Below are 20,843 nucleotides of genomic sequence, written 5' to 3'. Positions count from 1 at the left end.
TTTGTTATCAGGTCAGATGATTGGTCACGAAATCATAAAAAAAAGTTTTGTCACAGCAACTCATGAAGCCATCTATTAAGGCATGGGTTATAATCTGTGTCAGGGAAGGGAGTAGCTGCACCAATGAAATAATGGATTGCAACAGTATTGTAATCATCACTTGCGTGATGTGTGGTCATGCTCTCAAAACTGTAATCAGTTTTGTTGAATTTCATATTGTCTTTCAGAAGCCCTCATTCTCACATCTAAAGAGCTGATCTACTTGATCAGAATAATTGTTTCCAGGGGCCAGCCCGCATTGATACACATCCCAAGAGTCTACTCGCTTTCCCTTGGTTGGAATTGGTTCCTCAATGTATGCCAAAGTGGATTTGCTCTCTTGACAGTCATCTTGAATCTTAACTTCTGGGTAGATGGTCCTCGGGGTGCAATCTGACATGTGACTACAGCTCTGAAGACTTTTCACATCACATACATTGTTACTGTATTTCACAACAGGTGATTTATAGGCCTGATAAGATACTTTAGTGGTGGTGGTGATCACAGTCTGCAGAGCTGGAGCTGCTGGTGAGGTACTCCCTAAGTACCTGCAGGAGTATTCTGAATTATAAGAGTGAGTGGCAGGGGCCTGGAACTGTCCATGGTTATTCCTCTCCCCACAGCCAGTTTTCCCAAGAGTTGCTTTCCTCCCATGATGTTTATTGGAGACATCCAAATTCTGATCATGGGTACTAAGTGAATTGACACTACACTGTGGTCCATTGAGATAAGTCCAGTCTGTGTCACCGTGTTTTTTACTGGAATCTCTGTAGAGGTTGGAATATGGGCTAGAGTTTATGTAATTGGGGACTGTGAATTCATAGCCACAAGTCGGCCTAGACATATAGATCCTAGGATTTGGACATTTCTGAAAGGGCAGAATTATGTCTTCTTGAAAGCAGGCTGAGTCATAGGTAGCTTTGTAAGGATCAGATTTTTGGAAAGAAGAGTAAGGCTGAGCCGGACTAGGAAAGCTAGTGTCTGTAAATATGCTGAACCCTTCTAGGTTTTCTGAGCTGGACAAAGTATTTATGAAATGACCACTGGTGTCTTGATACTGTTCAATCTGAAAAATGAAACAAAGGCAGATAAAGTTTTCAATGATGTATATCTTTTTGACATACAATGATAACAGTAACCTTTATCAGTTTTGCCCAAGTACACTTCTGTAATTAGGAAAAACAGCAAAGGATTGCAAGAGTAACCTAACTGAAAGAAAAGTACTCAAAACAAATAATGTATCTTTCAAATAGATTAGGATACAAAGCGTCATTATCCTCTATGCTAACACTTTCATGGAACTTATACTTTCTTCATTCTATATCAACAATGTTGTTGTTAGCTCCTGTAACTTGGAGGAAAAGCAAAGACTTCAGAACTTTTACAGGGAGAGCATTTTGAGATAGCAGCTCCAAACAGTAAGCTAGTCAGCCAACAGACATCGAATATTTGCTATATGCTAGACATTGTGCTAAGTGCTGGGGGTAGCTCAGCAGGGAGACTAGGGCTAATTAAGGAAGCAAGCCTTAAAAAGTGAAGGAGGAAAAAAGGTCCTATACTTTTCTGTCCTCTCCAGTACATAGCACAGCAGTGAGCACAAAGCAGGCTGACTATCTGAATCTAAGCTAAACCAGAGAGGGAAATAATTTCTTCTCAGATATCTATGACTATTTAAAAATAACTAAACTTCCATTTCCATTAGTGCTACATGATTTCTATCTAGTCCTTAGGTTAATGTTTAGATTTAATACACATATGTGGGAGGAGGTGGTTTCCTTCATATGGTAGTAGAAGTGTGTAGAGAAAGCAGAGAAGAGATTGATTATGGGGCAAAGCTGGATAGGAGATTGCCTGCATGTATCATAAGGAAGAATGACAATATTCATTCTAGGTGGCCTCTGAGGAGCTGTGATTAGTAATTTGTTCTCCCTATTATTATGATTACACCAGGTCATATGGGACAATTATGTTTCTTAGATATGTCATTTAAAGGGTAGCTCTCTAAATTACCCTGTAACACTGTACCTCCATGGATTATGATAGAGAGCAAAACCAGTTGGAGGAACCAACCCCTAGGTTAATAAATTAATATTCCTGGCATACAGGGCATTATACTAAACACGAGAAGAAAAGGAAGCCACAGGTTATATAGCTTGAGGGTAAGTGTGGCCACTAGGAAGAATATAGAGTGATAGCAGGCAACTCAGCATGGCTGAGTGGGGGGAATGGTGTCTGTCTCTTTTTCAGTATTATCCCCATGGCCTCTGAGCTTATGACACTTATTTAGTTCAGAGGATCATAGATTAGGGATGGAAGAGAGCTAAGAGGCCATCTAGTCCAACTCCCCCATTTTACAGATGAGAAGACTAAGTACCAGTGACTTGTCCAAAGTCACACAAGTAGTAATTGAGAGAGGCAGGATTTGAACAACTTGTCCAAAGTTACACAAGTAGTAATTGAGAGAGGCAGGATTTGAATGCAGATTTTACAGATAAGGAAACTGAGATCCAAAGAAGCTGAGTGATTTGTAAAAGGCCATACAGCAGAGCGAAGATCTAAACCCAGGCCCCTTGACTCCCAATCCAACACAATGCCCTTGCCATTGCAACACTGGGTGCACCATGAAACTGTCCTTAGAAAACAGGTTTCCTGGGCTGAATTGCCAGGAAATTTTTTTGTCTTGTCCCTAAGTCAATAACCCAAAAGAATCCCCAATGTGTATAATATTCAGCTTATTTTTGTGTTAACATTTGAAAAAGAGAATACTCTCAAATTCTTTCTCTTCCCTTTATTTTTCCTTGTCTCAATAAACAAGCATTAATTAAGCAACATTCCAGGCACTATAAAATGTGCTGAGGATTGAAAACCCAAAGTGAAAGTCTCTGCCCTCAAAGAGTTCACATTCTACAGGGGGAAACAACATGCATATAAATATGTAATGGAACCTTACCAACCTCTTAGGGTTCTAATGAGTATAAAATGGGAAAAAAACATAGGAGCTCATTAAGGGCAGGAAAAGGAGCTTTTTTTTTTTCAGGATATACCCATATAGTAGGTTCTTAATACGTTTTTTCAATGAGTAAATAAGAAAATTTATACTTTTTAAACTCTAAAGCACCATACAAATGTAAGGCAATACCTGTGACTCCATGTTCCTCCTTTTCTGAGCCTGGTGAGATGATATCTGTCTCTTGATAGCACTTCTTCTTGCTTCTGTCTCTGATTTACTTTCTGGTCTTGGATGATCGTGAACTCCTTTGGCCTGCATCCCAGTTGAAAACATTAATCACACATGTGTTTACCTAAGTATAGACAGGATGCTAAACAATTCCAAGAATCCTAACTTTTTAAGAACAACAATTTGGTGTAATGGTTTATAAGGTACCATAGAAAAAGCTTTATGTTTACCAGGAAGTACTATCATTGTGTGGCTACGCTGAGCAAGATTCTTCATATAAGCTATACTAGTTACATTTAGAATATCATTTAGGACTATTTAGGCATGACGTGAAGAAGGGGGAAGAAAAGGGAATAAGCATTTATATAGCTCCCACTATGTACCCAGCACTTTACAAATATGGTTTCATTTGATTCTCACAACAACCTTAGAAGAAAGGTACAGTCATTATCTTCATTTTACAGTCAAGGAAACTGAGGCAAACAGTGTTTAAGTGATTTGCTCTCACACAGCTAGTAAGTGCCACAGGCTGGATTTGAACTTAGGTCTTTCTGACTCTAGGCCCAACACTCTATCCACTGTGCTACCTAACATACTACATTAGGAAATAGGAGATTTGGATTCTAATCCTTCTTTTTCTTTCCCTCTGGTCACTAACCAGTTGTGTGACTTTGAGACCTCTTTGGGTCTCGATAACCTCACTTGTCAAATTGAAGATAATACCCTACCACATTGAAGGATGAGACTTAAGCAATTGTTATCTCAAGGTCTTTGGGTATATTTGGTGCTCAAATTTATCACAGCAAAAACAGTTTCTTCCACTTAATATGGCTCAACTTTTGAGCCTTGGAAAAATGATTCAACTTCCTTGGGCCTCATTTTCCACACCTATAAGATGAGGGGATTGGACTAGACAGATTTTGAGGATACTTCCCACCAATTTAGAATTGGTGTAAATACTTATCACAAAACACAGATTTATTTTACCTGGAAAAATATTGCCTTGCCATCGAGCCTCCAGAAGTTGGTAACAGGGTAGCCACTGTGACCTCGGCAAGGTATCAACTCTAAAGCTGAATTACAATTGGGACATGCTTTTTCTGCAAGATCAAGGGAAGATATTAGTGCAGCTCTCTCTATAAAAACACTACCAACACAAACCCTTCCAGCTGATGGAAAGATAATAGTTATGCTTCAAAATCTAGTTTGTTATCTTAGATCACTTGACCAGTGACCAAGCTAATTTGCTCAGTCTAAACAGCTTAGCACACAAGAATATCTTACCACACATCTTTTTTTGTTTGTTTGTTTGTTTCTCAATGGCCACAAATTCCCATGCTTCTTTAAAGAGTCTGCCCATATAGTCAGTGAAGACACAAGCGCAAGAAAATAGGCAGAGAATCTGGGCTCAATCAAATTTGTGTCTCAATTTGTGAGGCTGCCTCCTTCATCTGTCTTGTTCATTCCTCCCTTCTAGCCCATACCCAGATTTTACCAACACCTTCACAACTTTCCATCTTTACTTGTTCCCTGGGGAAACCTGAAGCTAAGGTATGAGATGATAGAGCTATTTAAACAAAGAACAGGACATCCGTCATGGCTTCTGGACATCTGTCTTTCTAGTCACTTACATAGTGTAATTTGAGTACTGCTCCTTCCCTCCTCACTTCATAACATCCTTTTCATCTGCCTGTCACAACTGAAGACTTTTTTCTTTGGGGTGAGGCATTGGGATTGTATCTCTAGGAGTGTCTTATTAAAATGTAAACATTTGGGGCAATGCACTAATGGAGGTAGCATGGGGAAGAACACTGGACCAGAAGACATGGTGCCCAGTCCTGGTCCTGCCATTGCTGTGTGACATTATATCACTTAGTTCTCTGGGTCCTGTTTTCCTCATCTATAAAATGAGAATATTGGACCAGATAATCTCTCAGCTCTGAAGTTTCACAGTTTTGACATCTCCAGTCTTTAACTGTAGCAGTAATGCTGATGCCTATGTTTGGGCTATGGTAGGGTATGTAGGATTGATTTACAATAACCACCCCAATTCTTATACCATTCCATACTTGTGTAAAGACTCCTTGTGAGTAGAACTACCACTTCTGAGTAGATAGGAGTCAAAAGGAGCTCTGAGTGCATTGGAGTTATGCCAGTAATACAAAGAGGAATAAAGTGAGACCTTGTTGTAAAAGAGTATTATTCTAAAAATCAGTATTTCTCCATGGTGGTGAGAAGGAAAGAGGGATGATATTTTGATATTTGTAGCCCTGGGATAAAGGGCACTTATTATTTTATGAAATTGTGAACATGGACAAATATGTCTGACATAGAGCAAAACTGTGGAGTAGATGAAGTTTGCCTTGGGAATTTTCCAACTTAAGAGAGTATCTCTCTTCCTTTTGGTTCCCCCTGGCTCCCCTAAGGGGACATTCCTACAGGGAGAGAGCCATCTTCTTAAATTGGAAGATACCCAAGGCAAACTTCATCTGCTCCACAATTTTGCTTAAGGCCAGCTGTGTTTGCCCATGTTCACGATTTCATAAAATAATAAGTGACCGTTTATCTGAAGGCTTAAAAAATCCCACTTCCTTCTCATCATGATGGAAAAACACTGATTTCAGAATAATACTTCTTTTACAACCAACTCCCACTTGTAGTCCTCCTGTGGGACCTTTAGCAGGTCACTTAATTCCTCTGAGCTCAATTTCCTCATCTGTTAAATGAGGGTGTTAGATAAGATGATGTCTAAAGCCCCTTCAAGATCTAACATTATGTGACTCTGACCCATCTTGTCCCACGCCCTTATACCCCCTGCCCACACATCTTACTTTGCTGCTTTTGCCGGGCCTTGTCACAGATGGCAGGCCGAAGTTGCAGCCTCGAGCCATCTGGCAGGTAACAGCTCCGTGCACACACCACCACGCCAAGGCAAGACTTCTTGAGGATCAGGCAATTGTGGTTGTTGGTGTTCCGCATGGCCCAGCCACTGAGATGGCGCTGAGCATTCTTTTCATCTCCTCGGTAGATGAAGCGCACATAGCCATCTGGCCATTCTCTGAAGTGATCAAAGTGTTTGGGCTCCTGATAGACGTGGGGAATGGAGAACAGGAGTTTGGGAATGGAGAAGAGAATGGAATAGGGAAGAAAAGAGAAGGAAGAAAGAGATTGAAAAAGATAATGCATTAGATAAAAGCAAACTAGCATAGAGAAAACTAGATGTTCAGCCCTCCATCTGCTACGTTTAAAAAAATCGGCATTTACCTTAATGAGAACTGATTCTTTTCAAAGCCAAAAAAAAAAAAAACTTAGAAAGACTTATGTGAACTGATGCAAAATGAAGTAAGCAGAACCAGGAGAACATTGCACATAGTAACAGCAATATTGTACAATGATCAACTGTGAGTGATTCAGCTATCCTCAGCAATACAATGATCCAAAACAATTCCAAAGGACTCATGATGAAAAATTCTACCCACTTCCATAGAAAGAACTGATGGAGTCTGAATACAGCTCAAAGCATACTGTTTTTAACTTTATTTTTCTCATGGTGTGGGTTGGTTTTTTTTGTTTGTTTCTGCTTTCTCTCACAACATGACTAATATGGAAACATGTTTTACATGATTGCACATGTATAACTATTATACAATTGTTTACTGTCTCAGGGAGGGGGGAGTTAAGGGAGGGAGAGAGAATTCAGGACTAAAAATTTTTTAAAATGAATGTTAAAATTGTTTGAATATGTAATTGGGAAAATAATATCCTAAGTTAAAAGAAAATAAAGCCAAAAAGGGAGATTATTTTGACACAGAATAGAGTACAGTCATCTTTTTTATGGATCAAGTAAATCACAGTCTGATGGTAATCTTGATGATGAAATGAGGTATTGTCAGGAGCACTTGGCTTATATTCAAAGCTTAAGTCTCATCGCATTATTAGTTATGTGAATTTGGGAAAATAATTTCATTTCTATGATACTAATTTCCCTCATCTGTAAAGTCCTTTTCACTTTAAAATTCTCCAAAATTCCTTGCAGTTCTACAGTCCCAGGATTCTATGAAAATATTTCCAAGTCCACACAGTGAATAGTGTTGAACTTGGAGTCAGGAAGAACTACATTCAAATCCTGCCTCAGGCTGTGTGAGTCAGGATGAATCACTTAACTTATCTCAGCTTCTCTAAAATGGGGTACCTATCTCACTAGATTGTTGTGAGGATTATATGGCATTATATACATATATATGTACAGTGCTTTATACACTTTAAAGCACTATTACTATATATCAATTGACAGAATTCCAGTACAAGATGATTTACATATTCTATTCTCTTTTCATTGAAATAGGATCTAACCTGTAAGCATCTTAACCTTTCTACAATGTTCTTTCTCCAGAGTATAAGACTCACTGGTGAATCAACCCTAGTCCTAATAGCACTTTTATGAATTAAGTATATAATACAAAAACATTGACTTCCCCCATCTCTCACCTGTCATTCCTTCCTCACTCTACAGTCATGCATCCCTCAAAGTAAAAAAGGATGCTTTGGACAAGTGATAGGGAATCTCCTTATATTAGTGTGTCATTGAATGAAGAGAAATGGGAGACAGCAGAGTGTATGGAAAGAATACTGCATTTCATGTCAGAAGATCTGAGTTTGAATCCTGGCTCTGCTCCTTTCTAGCTGAATGGTTTCAAGAAAGTTATTTAAGATCTCTAATCCTAAAGTTTTCTCATCTATAAAACAAGGGGTTAGGCTAAAGGTCATGAATGCATTGTCTAGTTCTAAATCGATGTCCAGTGGTTTCACAACTCATCCTGTAAAATATCCCATGCCTCTCAAATATACTGAAGCACTGGCATGCACTGGAGAAAAATCTGAGTGACTAAGAGAGTCCAGTTGGGCAGTCCAGGTCACACTCCATAAAATTTCTAAATGGTATCTAAAATAGTGTCTTAGAACAAGGGTCTCCAAAGTGGAATGTGCATGTCCTAGGAGGTGTTCAAGACAACTTAGTGGGCTATGTGAAGAAACTATTAGAACTGAAGAGAATAGCAGAGCCATGCATCAAGCTTGCAGCTGCTGCCTGCCTCTCCCTCCCCTTATCTGCATCCAGTGCCTTCCCAGGCTGGGGGCAATCCTTTCCCTCTCGTCCCCTAAACACCTTATCTTCTCTCCCCTGCAGAAATGGCATACGTGTTATATGCCCTCTGACTTGGATGCACACACTACCTCTATTGGAGAATGTACTGGGGCCTGGAGAGGGTGGAATTGGACACACTTTCCAGACCTGGAAGTGGGGGAAGATGCAACAGGAACATGCAAATCTTCCTTCCCTGACAGCAGATACAGCTCTGGGGCTCACCCTCAAGAGAAGATGCATGGGAAGTGTACAACACAAGCCTGGATGACTGGAGGTACATTTATAGAATCATAAGGTGGGAAGGGGCCCTCCATAGGCTCAGTTGACCAGGTTTGTCATGGGCAGGGATGGGGTGGCATGAAATGCTTTTTGATAATTTGAGCTGTTTGAAGGTAGGGATGATTTTTCATTTTTATCTTTATATTCCTAGCTCCTAGGACAGTGACTTGCATGTAGCACACATTTCAGAAGAGTTTATGGCAGTTGTAGCATGTGAACTATAAGTGAAATGAATTACAAGCAGTTTTATCTTTCCTTCCCAGTGGGATTGGACCCAATATTTGGAAAGCACCATGAAATTGTCAAATGGATGCCTTTTCCCCAACGTTATAAAAGAAGGAAGGAAACAAGCATTTACTGATGACCTACCATGTGCCAGGCACTGTGCTAGGGACTTTATGAATATCTCATTTGAGCCTCACAACAACCCTGGGAAGGAGGTGCTATTATTATCTTCATTTTATAGTTGAGGAAACTGAGTCAGAGGTAAAGTATTTTGCCCAGGGTCATACAGCTAGTTGGTGTCTGAGACTGAATTTGTTCTTGACTCCAGGCCTAGAGTTCTGTTTACTGTACCACCTAGCCGCCTTTATGAATGTCACAAATAATTAATGAAATAGTGACTTATAAAAAGAATATAATAATACTTTAGTATTATTATTTTAACATTTGGAATCAATAAATCACCAACTTCTAGTGCTAAAGGGATCTTAAAAAAATTTGATGGGAATTAACTCAAGCCACATGAATATTTTCAAATTAATGCTCTCTCATTAGGATGACATGAATTGATTAGGAAAAATTATTTTCCTCAACTCTGAAAAGGATCTTTTTTCCTAGACATATGGAAAATCAGCAAAAATATATAAGAGCAAGAGTCATTCACCAACAGTTCAAAATAGTTCCCCAATGAATAAACAGTTCTTAAAAGATTTGCAAATTATTTTCGACCATATGAAAGACTGCTCCAAATCATTAAGAGAAATGAAAATTTTTAGAATTCTGAGGCTTCACTTTATACTCAGCAAACTGATAAAGATGCCAAAGGCTGGAAATAGTCAATATCGGAGGGGCATTAGGGAGACTGGCCCACTATTACACTATTGATGGAGTACTGAACTGGTCTAACATTTCTGAAAAATAATTTAGAATCATGCTTTTAAAAAGTAACTAAAATATCTTTGTGAAGCTCAAGACAGAAAGAAATAAATTTTATATTCTAAAATATTTATGTCAGTACTTTGTGTAGAAGCAAAGAACTGGAACCCATTGGTTGGTGAACAGGTAAATAAACTGTAGTTCGTAGAATTGTAGAATGTAATGGAATTCTACTATGCTATAAGAAATGGTGATTATGAAGAATTCAAAGGCACATGGGAGGTCTTTGGCTGCTAGGTAGTGCAGTAGAAAAAGTCCTGGACCTACAGTCAAGAAGATATAAGTTCAAATTGAGCCTTAAACACATATTAGCTGTGTGACCCTGGGAATATCATTTAATGTCTGTCTGCCTCAGTTTTCTTACATGTAAAATGGGAGTAATAATAGGATCTACTTCCCAGGGCTGCTGCTAAGATAAAGTGAAATAATATTTGTGTAATATTTTGCAAATTTTAAGGCACTTTGTAAATGTTTATAATAATGATAACAATGGTAATAATAAATGCAGAGTTAAGTAAAGAGAACCAGGAAAATAACAACAATGTAAACAGAAAAAAACAATGAAATAAAACTGAATACTATGATATTATAATGATAAAGCTTGATCTCTGCCCCAACAGATGACAAATTGTGCTTTTCTCTTTTTCTCTCTCCCTATCTCTGGTGAAAGACTATGAAAGTAGAATGGTAATGGTAATGAGCTGGTTGGTTTTGGCAAATTGCTTTTTTGTTTGCTTGTTTGTTTTTAAATCTTTGTTTCAAGGGAAAGTTTTTTGAGTAGGGGAAGAGAGGGGGCACATTGGAAAATGAACGTGATGTTAAAAAGGATCAATAAAACATTTAAAAAGTAATGCTGTCACCAAGGAAAATTAAATAAAAAAAATACACTGGAAACTTTGATTATAAGCCTTATATCTTATAATGCATTAGTCACTGAGTAATATCTGGATTATCAAGAAATGTGTGATAGTAGTCCTTTACCAAAATAGATTTCAATATATAATTATCTTTCTTATATCCCTTGCATATATTCTCTTCACCAACTACCATCCCTTCCCCGCCCAAAAGTCAGTCTGACTGACTTTACTAAAGCTGTTCTAATTCCCGGATGGTAAACTGAGTCAACCTCTGTATTTTACAAATGAGAAAAATGAAGTCCACAGAGATTTAGTGCCTTGTCCAAGGACACACAGCTATTAGGTGGCAGAGATCAGAGTCAGACACAGATCTTCTTATTCCAAATCTAGGGACCTTTCCATGATAGCACACCACCTTAATACTGACCACAATGGTAGGTGCCCCTAAATCTTCCTCTAAAACCATGGATACTGGCCTCTGACTAGATTTTTTAAATGGAGATAAAATAAAGCCCCAAATGAAATACAACCAACGTGTGGTTAATTTTATTTACGAAGCAACCTCAATAGTCTAAAAAGAACCATGATAGGCTTAATTTAAAATGCTTTCTTATTTGAAAAAGGAAATTGCAATTTTCATTTCCTCCCCTCCCCAGAATACAGAGACCCTTCTTTAAGTAGAGGAAGAGAACCAATACTGCATTTGAAAATCATCCACTATAGGAAAGAGAGAAGTGATTGTGATCAGTGAATGTCCAATCTCCTAGAAGAAGAAAAGGGTTCTATTTAGTACTTCTTTTTCTTTTTTCATTTCTTTTTTCCTTCCTTGAAGGGACCACAATATCTTTACTAACAATAGATAAAAGAATGCACTTTGTTATTTGCATGTATCAGTTGTCATGGTCAGCTAGGAGGTAGAGTGAATAGAGTGCCAGATCTGGAGTTAGGAAGATCTGAGTTCAAATCTGGCATCAGATACCTACTGTCTGTGTGACCCTGGACAAGTCACTTAACCTGTTTGTCTCGGTTTCCTCACCCATAAAATGGGGTTAATACCAGAACCCAGCTTCCAGGGTTGTTGTGAGGATCAAATCAAGTGATAATTATAAAACAGTTAGCCTGCTATTCTTATAGGCAGCTGTGCTGTACCGAAAAGAACACTGGACTTGTAGTCAGAAGACATGAGTTCAAATCCCAGAGTCAGTAATTGGTGATTGCATGATCCTGGTTTCTCTGAGTCCTGGTTTCCTAATTTGTCAAATGGAGAAAATATTACTTCTACTACTTATCTAATAAAGACATAAAAAGGAGGATCCAATGTGATAATTTATGAAAAGCCCTTTGTAAACATTAAGGTTTTATATGAACTTCAGCTATTGATTATTGATTTTAAAAAGTTATTTGTATTGGTGAAGAATTCTAATTTACTGATCAGTTATTGGGTAGACAAGACTTGGTCAAGCCAATCAACCCTTTCTCTCACCAGGTTGGGAGGGCTGAAGAAAGGATGAAGGAGAGGGTCAAGAGCAGATTTATTCTAAAGTGATTTTACCATCTTAAGAGCTGCACTTTATTTCATTGTGGCTTAGTCTCTCTCAATCCAAGAGAACATAAGCTCTCCAAAGGCAGCAACTTTTTCACTTTTGTTCTTGTACTGCCAACACCTAGAACAGTACCTTGTAAATATTAGGCACTTACCATAGGTTCACAGATCTAGAACTAAAAGGCCCTCAAAGGCCATCTTGTCAAACCCTCTCATTTTACAGATGAAGAATATGAAGCAGGGAAGTGGGGGAGTGTGGTTTAAAGGATTTGTCCCAAGTCACGGAGATATTAGGTTTCAGAGGCAGGATTTGAATCCCAGTCTTCTGACTCCAGAGCCAGTGTTCTTTCCATTGTACCATGATATCACCAATAATAAATGTTTATTTAACTGAATTTTCTATTAAAGCTCTTGAACTCAGACCCTGTACTGGTTAAATTGAAGGGAAATGTGCACAACATACCCTAGCCAGGGAATGATCAGTCAGTTTTCCTTGGGGCTGAGAGTCAGCTTGATGGGAATAGGATAGATGGAAGAGAAACCTTTGTGGGAGGCAGCTTTAGGGTTTGGTGGCAGAAAACTAATCATGCCCTTCCAAGGATACTTTTTCAGGCAACCAAATGAATAATATGTTCAAAGTCCAAAACTGTAGAAGGATTCCTGAAATGGGATTCATTTTCTATACACTGACCTCTCACTTTTAAAAAATCCAAATCTCCTCATAACAACTTTAGTGACATTTTTATATCTCTGGAAATATTAAATCTACTCTCTACCTAGGAAATGGAAAGAAAGAAAAAAGAAAGAGCTAACATTTATATAGTGCTTATGATATGCCAGACATTTTGCTAAATGTTTTATGATTATTATTTCATTTGGCCACAGGAGATCTTCCTTTCACTCCAAGAGAGAACTAATTATGTTTATTCATATAAGAATATATATATATATATATATATATTCATATAAGAAATATAAGCCTATTTTTAATAGCTATCAAAATTAAACCCTTTCGCAGGATTTAGAGCTGGAAGAGACTTTAGAGATCAACTACTCAAATCCCTTAAATTCATAAATGATGAAACTGAAGACCAGGGAGTTCCTGTGATCACACAGGTGGTAAAGAGCAGAGCCGGGACTTGAAGCTGAATCTTTTGACACCAAGCTCTATACTTTACAGCACACCATACAATAAAGAATTCAATGTTTTAGAATTATAGTTACACACCAGTTTAGTGAAAGAGCTAGGGCTCTTAGATCTCATCTCCCAAACTAACGTTCTTTCCCCCGTCCCACATTTTCTATGAAGTGGTGAAGTTAGGGTTCTGTGGTCATCAGTTTCCTTACCTCATCAAATGAAATCATTAGATTAACTAATTCTGAAGGTCTAATTGACTCTAAACTCTTTTTGTTTTATGATCTCCTATAAACTCTAGGTCTCTTGACTAGAAACCAATGACTCAATTAAACAAAGCTGCCTCTCACTCTCCTAAGATTAGTTGTTTTCTAAATATATAGAAATAGGTTTCATTTAGTCCAATGTCTTCATTTTACAGATTGAAAATATCTTTCTAGACTTTTAAAGGTCAGTTAAGTTGCTTTCTAATTATACCTATTTTTTTTTACCCAAAATGGTACTCCTTAGTATAATTACCTACCTTCTTCACTAGTTTTGAATTCTGCTGATTTTTGGCTGGTTGAAAAATCAATCACTGAGCTCTTATTAAATGCCTAATACTATACTAATTCTGGGGATATAAAGAAAAACAAACAAATGAAAAAAGAAACAGTCCCTGCCTTCAAGTAACTTAGTTTAGAGGAAACAACATGGTTTCTTCCAAAATTCAAATCTACTCTTAAAGAAGGCAGATATGCCATGGTTGTGCATATTCAAGAGAATGAATTTAGTCTTGGAGGGCAGTATGAAAAGTAGAGCAACAAAAGTGGTTTAAGCCTTTCCAGCGTTACTGGAAGAGGCTTCCCACTTCGACTCCTTTGCAATGGACAATTCTCAGTCTGATGTAGAGACTGGCAAATCTGAATAAAAATTAGTTACATTATTTCATAGTCATACCTCATGTTTTTACTTAGAAGTAATAACATGTAAATCATATAAATGGGCTTTAAAATCCTGCCTGTACATTTCAAGAAAAACACAAGATTTCTTTTTCTGAGAGTAACCTCATTAAGTGAAAATTGTGGCCCAAGCTTCAGGGAGAAACTTTTGGGAGAATCAGGATGTGGAGATCAGAGATGCATTTCTGTTCTCTCTCTTATTTCAATCTAATCACTTCAAAATTGCATGGCAAAGTTAAATTTCTGAAAGTTGACTTGTTGACAGTAGGGACACAGTCTCTATCCCTTTCCACTGCAACAGAGTAAGGGGCTTATTTTTGAAAAATAGGAAGCTGGACCTCAATTTCAGACCATTACTCTGATAAAAGGTTTCACTGGTATCTTTGCAAAGTAAAACTAAATAGCTGGCAGAAAGATAGATGTACATTTCTGCCTTTCTTTTGAAGGAAAACCCTAGTGGGCTCAATAGACCTAGCTCTTCAATGCAATTCTCACTTACTTGAGGCATTTTGGGATCATTGATGTCCCAATTGAGTTTCATTCCATAGGAGCACGTGCAGTCGACCTCCTCAAAGGCATCCGTTGCCATTTTCCACCTTCTCTTTCTCTGCTTTCCTTACTCTTCCTTGCCCCAAGGGGGTTGGGGAAACACCTCCACCTAAGCCCCTGACCCTGAAATTAAAAAAGAAAAAGCAACAATAATTTTTGAACTGAAAAGGAAGGTAGAGGGTTTTGTTTCCTTATTAAAATAAAAAGAACTAAGTTTTAAAAATTAAGGAGGCCAGTGAGGGAGAGAAGGGAAAGCATTCTTCCATGGAGAGGGAGAACAGCCATTATGAGCTGCGTCCCAGTCCAGGACTTTGGTGCTGAAGAGGATGGGCTGCAAGCACGAATGTGCCCTGCGCACACTTCACCACTAGCCAGCGGAGGCTCCTCCTTGCTTTATGTAGACTGAGAAGGGAGGGTATTTTCTTCTCCCCGCCTTTCCTGTGCCCAAAGTCCTGTCACTTCTGAACTATTGATCTGATCAGTGGACAAATGCTAAATCCCAAAAAACTCTGAGAGACTAGAGGAAGCCTGAGTCAGGCCCTTCCAGGTGAAGGGAACTGGTCACGAGCGAGCACTTTTAGTGCATGAGTGGTGGAGGTGAGTTTCCTGCTTTAGATGAGGTTCCCAGCCAAGTCCTGTCCCCTGAGGTTCGGAAGGGTAGAGGGCTCCTGCCTCTGAATCTACCTTCCAAGGAAGAGCTATGAAATAACAGCTCTGGAAAGCTCTTTGAGTGCATTTGCATTTGAGTGACCAATCCTGGCCCCAAAGAAGATATGACAATTCAGTATTCCCTTCTCTGTTTAAGCGGGAATAATGGACAAGGAACTTTACATATGATGTTCTACTTGGCTGAGATGTTTGTTAGTTCTGCTTATCTGTTTCCTCTTATCTTTCTTTTTAATTATTTGCTTTAAAGGATAGCTAAGAGAGGAAAAGAGGAAGGATATATACTTGAGGAATGTAAATAGAAAATATTTCAGTAAAAAAAGAAAAAAATGTAGTGAGATCCAGATGAATCTTATCTATTAAAGCAGACACTTATAGGCAACTTTGCTTAAGCCTAGAGTTATGGGGAACCCTTCCCTAGGTTACAGAATTACTGAACTAAAAGGGGACTTTGCAGTGATATTCCAACCCAATCTCACAGAGAGGAAACAAATCCATAGCCGAGAGTGACTTGTCCACAGTCGAATAGTTACTAAGTGGCAGAGACTAGTATTAAACCCAGATCAGCTGGCAGCCAACCCCAAGGTGCTTTCTAGTGCAACACCTTCTGTGTCTGTGCTTCCATCACCTAATTTTATTAGCTTGTATTTTCCCTCCCCCAGAGTTTTTTTGCAGGCCTCACTTTCTTTTGTGGCATGACAGAGTGAAGCAGTGATAGCCCCTGCTATCTCACTTGTCCACAAACTATCTACTAGAGCGCATACTGGTTCTTATTTCCATAGAAGAGACTGTCCTGTAGCACAGTGGCCTCCATTTTCCTTCTCCGTGGTACTGGTTGTGAGCATTTTTCTGGGTGCAGAGCAACTTCCTACAAGATGAGAATTTCTTTGAGTCCATCATTTTCTGCTCCGCATTAATTCTCTCGTATATCCAAACTCATCCTCACCTAACCACACCAGTTACCCCTGGGATTCTTTGAAATGGATAAATAATTTCAATCAAAGCATTCCCACTTTGATCTGGGGTGCTTGTGGTGGTGGTGCTAGGCATGGGTGGGCATGTCATTCCTTCTGACATAGGCAAATGAAGTTCCTGGAGAAACTTGATTGCTCTTATTGACTTTCCTCTGTACCTTCCCTAGTTCCCAACTTAGGATCAAGAATGCCTTTTTCTATTTCCTCAAGCAGTATCCTGAATCTAGAGAAGGCTGTTTAGTGGAAGGAGGTGGTGGAGATCAGGATTGTTACCAAACTGAATTGACTGGGCACTGGGAAATGTGGAAGGATGAGCCTTCAGAATTCTGGCTGAGTGAGTGGAGTAGGGCATCTGGGAACCAACCCTTGTTGGGAAGTCAAAAGTGAAGGCACTCTAGTCCAATTAGAATACTAAGAAAAATGAAGCAACCAAAGTCCCATGAAACCATGAAGTCCTTGAAAACTATAGAGTGGAATGTAAATTCCTTGAGGAAGGTAGGGACTGTTTAATTTTTACCTTTGTATCCCCAGAGCCTAACACTATTTTTTTTTAGCACAAAGTAGGTGTTTAATTGATGATTTGCATGGAACACTGAAACACTTAGAGGTGGTGAGGATTGAGAATCAGGGACAGTTTTAGATAGCCTCTGAAGTCCTCTAAGGTTCAGTCTGACTCCGATATTCTGTGATAAGCAAAAACCTTTCCAACCTGCAAGTAGAACCTGTTACAGATAATGGAATGGAAGACACCTTGGCTATTGTTATCATCATCATCATCATTATCATTACGGTTTAATAAATGCTTGTTGCTAGCTCTTTACAGGTAGGGCAGAGTCCACCCCTGCAGCCATCCTGCAGCTGCTAAATTTGCACCTTTCCCCTCTTTCACGTGGTTCGCCTTGTGCATTGATTGACTCGCCTTTGGCTAAACTGGCTCTCGTTGGCAGGGATGGGGGGCGGGCTCAAGGACACCGCAAGCCTTAATATTTCTGCTGGCATTCCTGTTGTCTTAATGCAAAAAAGGCTTTTACACAAAATTTGTTCAAGACTTTACTCATTTAATTTTGTGCTGGGGGAAGCCTTTGGGAAACTAGAAGTCCTGGGTCAAGGGCCTGTAGTAGCCCCACGGGAACGAAGGTGGGATGAGCAGAGGCTTTGCTGGCTAGATTCTCGGAGTCTCTTAGCCCACCCGCTCCTTAGTAGCACCCACCTGGCCCACTGTGAGCAGGAGCCTCGTGGCTCGGAGCCCCAGTGGCTAGAGTCAATCCGCTGGGCTGGAGCAGCTGACTCTTATTAGCTTAGCGCTAAGAGCCCTCTGGGGCTGTGAGCGTTGCTGTTACCCGAGCTGTAAGATGGAGGTGAGTGGTATCGCGAGGGTGCTAGGGCTGAATCCAATGCTCTGCCCTAAGCCCCAGTGTGCGGAGTGGCTGCATAGAGCCAGGGTCCCCTCCTTTCTATTTGGTACGAGTTAAACTACTGCATAAACTCTCCTTGGAGAGGGGACATTACTGTAGTGATATGTTTACCGTGGGACAAATTCCAGCCATTAAACTGCATGGTGCAGTAGTACTGCATTTATGAGGTCCTGGGTTCAAATTACGGATGGGTCACTTAACTTTGAGTATCGTTTCTTCATCCGTAAAAGGAAGAGGTTTGGTTTAGAGGACTTCTGGGATCTTTTTTGTCCTGTGGGTTGAATGAATAGTAAACTTTTGTCTTCTTAGGGAATCTTCATTTTGCCTTAAAGCTTGTTAAAAGTGTCTATTAACGGCTTAGATAAAGGGGGAAAGATGCTGCTTTAAAAAAAAGCACGTGATAAAAGGAATGTGATAATTTCCAGGCGTTTCTAACCTGGTGTCTGTGAATTTTGTAACAGAATATTTTGATAACTGTATTTCAACATTGTTTTCTTTGTAATCCTGTGGTTTATGTATTTTAAAACATTATTCTGAAAAAGGGTCCATGGGCTTCTTCATCAGGTTGCCAAACGAAAGCTGTTACAAAAGATTTCCTGCTGAAATTTGAAAGTGGTGCTGATTCCATTAGAGCTGAAAGAGTCCTTAAAAGCCATAATGTCCAGTCCCCTATTTTTATAGATGAGGAAACTGCCATAGAAAAGTTAAGGGACTGTGCCAGGTCACACAGATAGAAAATGTCTGAGGCAGTATTTGAGCCTAGGTCTTCTTGACTCCAAATTTAGTGCCCTACCCATTATGGCATTGTTACCTCTCCATTCCCCGACCCTCTTCCTTCTTATAAATTAAGGTGGTGGCTTCCTTCCTTCTTTTCACTCTCTCCCTTCTTCTCTCTTCCTCTGTCCACATAGGGAATCATACCTTTACCTGCAGGTGCTTTGGCCAAAGGAATATAAATTTTGATCTCTCAAACCTCGAAAGATGTCTTAGGATTTAAGGGCTAGATTTCTTTTTCTTTCCCTCCTTCCCTCCTTCCCTCCAAATTACTCTGACTCTTACTGATTGGCTAACAGTAAGGCCCAGCACAAGCCTCATTTAGTCTTTGTTTGGATTTTGATGGCTCTGAATAAGTGTAAATATAAATTGTTTCTGTTTTGGCCAGAAACCCTGAGGATCTTCCCTTCCTAAATTGATTTTTTTTTGACTAGGTAAAAGAGGCCATGCTTTGCCTCATTTCTTACCTAGCTTTAAGCACTGAATGGGCATTGCCTCAGACAAACTGAGACCTGGGAAAGACCTTAACTTAAAAAGGCCAAGGTCTCCCATTGCATCTGTGGCCAGCTCCAGGTTTTCTGATCTGTATATTGCCACTGGACCTGTGTGGCTCAACAGTTTTGAGGAGAAACTGAGGCTGATGACTTTGCACAGCCTTCTCTCACTTAAATACAATTTACTTGTAAGTCATTACATCTTCCTGATGTCTTTGATGTTCTCTTTGAGAATGAAGGACAAACAACAATATTGTCCCAGGCAGTCGTTAGACAACAGTTGCCTATTTGCATTTGTAGATGGAATTTCCTTGCAATGGAGCTTTCTACACCCATGAAATCATAGATCTGTAACAGAAAATAAAAGATAACTTAATGTTTAAAATTATGAATGGGCCTGCAAGTAACATTATTTTTCTTTATTGACTTGTTCTGATTTTGAAATTGGTTTTTCATGGAATCATTTTAACTTTCATAATGAATGACAAATTGTTTTTTAATCCTCAGTTTTAAATTTTTATTTGCAGAATCACATTTGAAATGAGATTTTGGCTTACTATCCCTGATAATTTATTCTCACAGATGTTGACAAAAAAAGGACCAGAGAGTATTTTTTCCCTTTATAAATGGCTATATAAAGGTTTTAAGCTGACATGCTTGTTATTCATATTAAAACTACAAACCTTTTAATATCATGAATCATTTAAAAATAATAATGAAGTATTTTTTACTACTAGAAAAGTTATTGGAATAAAAACTTAAATTCTTTTTACCATGTACAGATAAAGAAAGAGGAAGCTCCTTTATATAACATCACTGAAGATGATGAGAGTGTGCCTGCTGAGTTCTTTGTAAAGATAAACTTTATTTTGTATTCTCTTAACTACTTTACACAGCAAGTATTGGTGCACTTTTTATCATTTAATTTACTCTCATTTGACTTTTTACACTATGATAGTAAAACTCATAGTTATAATTAATGAAAGTAAAAGTAATTGTAATTTATAATGTATTTACATAATTTTATTTTGGATATAGATTATTGGATATTAACTTCAGGTTTGCTAATTTTTTCTAAAACAAATGGAGTTTTAGGATGCAGACAGGGAAATATCTAAGTTGTCAAATTCACATGACAATTTTGTCATGTAATTTGGGCTGTAAGATTGGAGTATCATAACATGTGAAAGATATCACATTCAGATTTTTAAAGGAACTGAATGATTTGGGTATGTGTGTCTTGTGAGAAAGAGAGAGACATGGAGATAGAGAGATCCTGACCTAGCAAAAGGCCAGGTGTAAGCCAGTGTATGAGTAGAAAATGCCCAGTTCACGTATTTCTTAAAAGATCTTATTTCCTAAGCACATAATGGTTTCTTATTATTTCTAATCACATTGCTTTTGAACTACCTTTCTTTCCTTCGTTACAATCAGTATTGTCTGTAGGGGAATAAGTGTATTTCGATTTGGCAATTTTTACTTGTCTAAAGACTTGACCTTTTCCCCTCCAACTTACATAGTCTTATTTAGGGCAATCATTGGTTGTTGTGCATGAGAAAACTGAAAAGAAACTCTCAATTCTAGAATTCTGCTTAGAGAATATTTGGAGAAAAATATTTCTAGAATATTTCACTTTTACCTTATCTTTAGCCCCAATTATCTCCATACTGAAGTTTTAGTCATAATGGTATTTCTGTG

At 38.7% G+C, this 20,843-nt stretch overlaps 1 protein-coding gene across 1 annotated transcript; it reads right to left on the bottom strand.

The window, feature by feature from the left end:
• Positions 1 to 223: 223 nt before the first annotated feature.
• On the bottom strand, positions 224 to 14,862 carry GCM2 (glial cells missing transcription factor 2). The gene is made up of 5 exons (XM_020963045.1): positions 14,773 to 14,862; positions 6,049 to 6,301; positions 4,205 to 4,317; positions 3,179 to 3,301; positions 224 to 1,105 (listed from the first exon to the last, which is right to left on the bottom strand). The coding sequence occupies exons 1-5, from the start codon at positions 14,860 to 14,862 to the stop codon at positions 224 to 226; spliced, it is 1,461 nt and encodes a 486-aa protein (XP_020818704.1).
• Between the last annotated feature and the right edge of the window lie 5,981 nt (positions 14,863 to 20,843).

Source organism: Phascolarctos cinereus, unplaced genomic scaffold (assembly GCF_003287225.1).
Source record: "Phascolarctos cinereus isolate Bilbo 61053 unplaced genomic scaffold, phaCin_HiC Scaffold_4;HRSCAF=312, whole genome shotgun sequence".
Taxonomy (NCBI): Eukaryota; Metazoa; Chordata; class Mammalia; order Diprotodontia; family Phascolarctidae; genus Phascolarctos; species Phascolarctos cinereus.
Note: the sequence above shows the minus strand (reverse complement) of the source record. Positions and strands in the feature narration are given on the sequence as shown.

Coding starts and splice junctions, on each gene's coding strand:
- GCM2 (XM_020963045.1), bottom strand. CDS start 14,862: ATGGCAACGGATGCCTTTGAGGAGGTCGACTGCACGTGCTCCTATGGA. Junction 6,302..14,772: donor ATGATCCCAAAATGCCTCAA/GTAAGTGAGAAT, acceptor CACGTCTATCAG/GAGCCCAAACACTTTGATCA. Junction 4,318..6,048: donor GGCCCGGCAAAAGCAGCAAA/GTAAGATGTGTG, acceptor TTGATCTTGCAG/AAAAAGCATGTCCCAATTGT.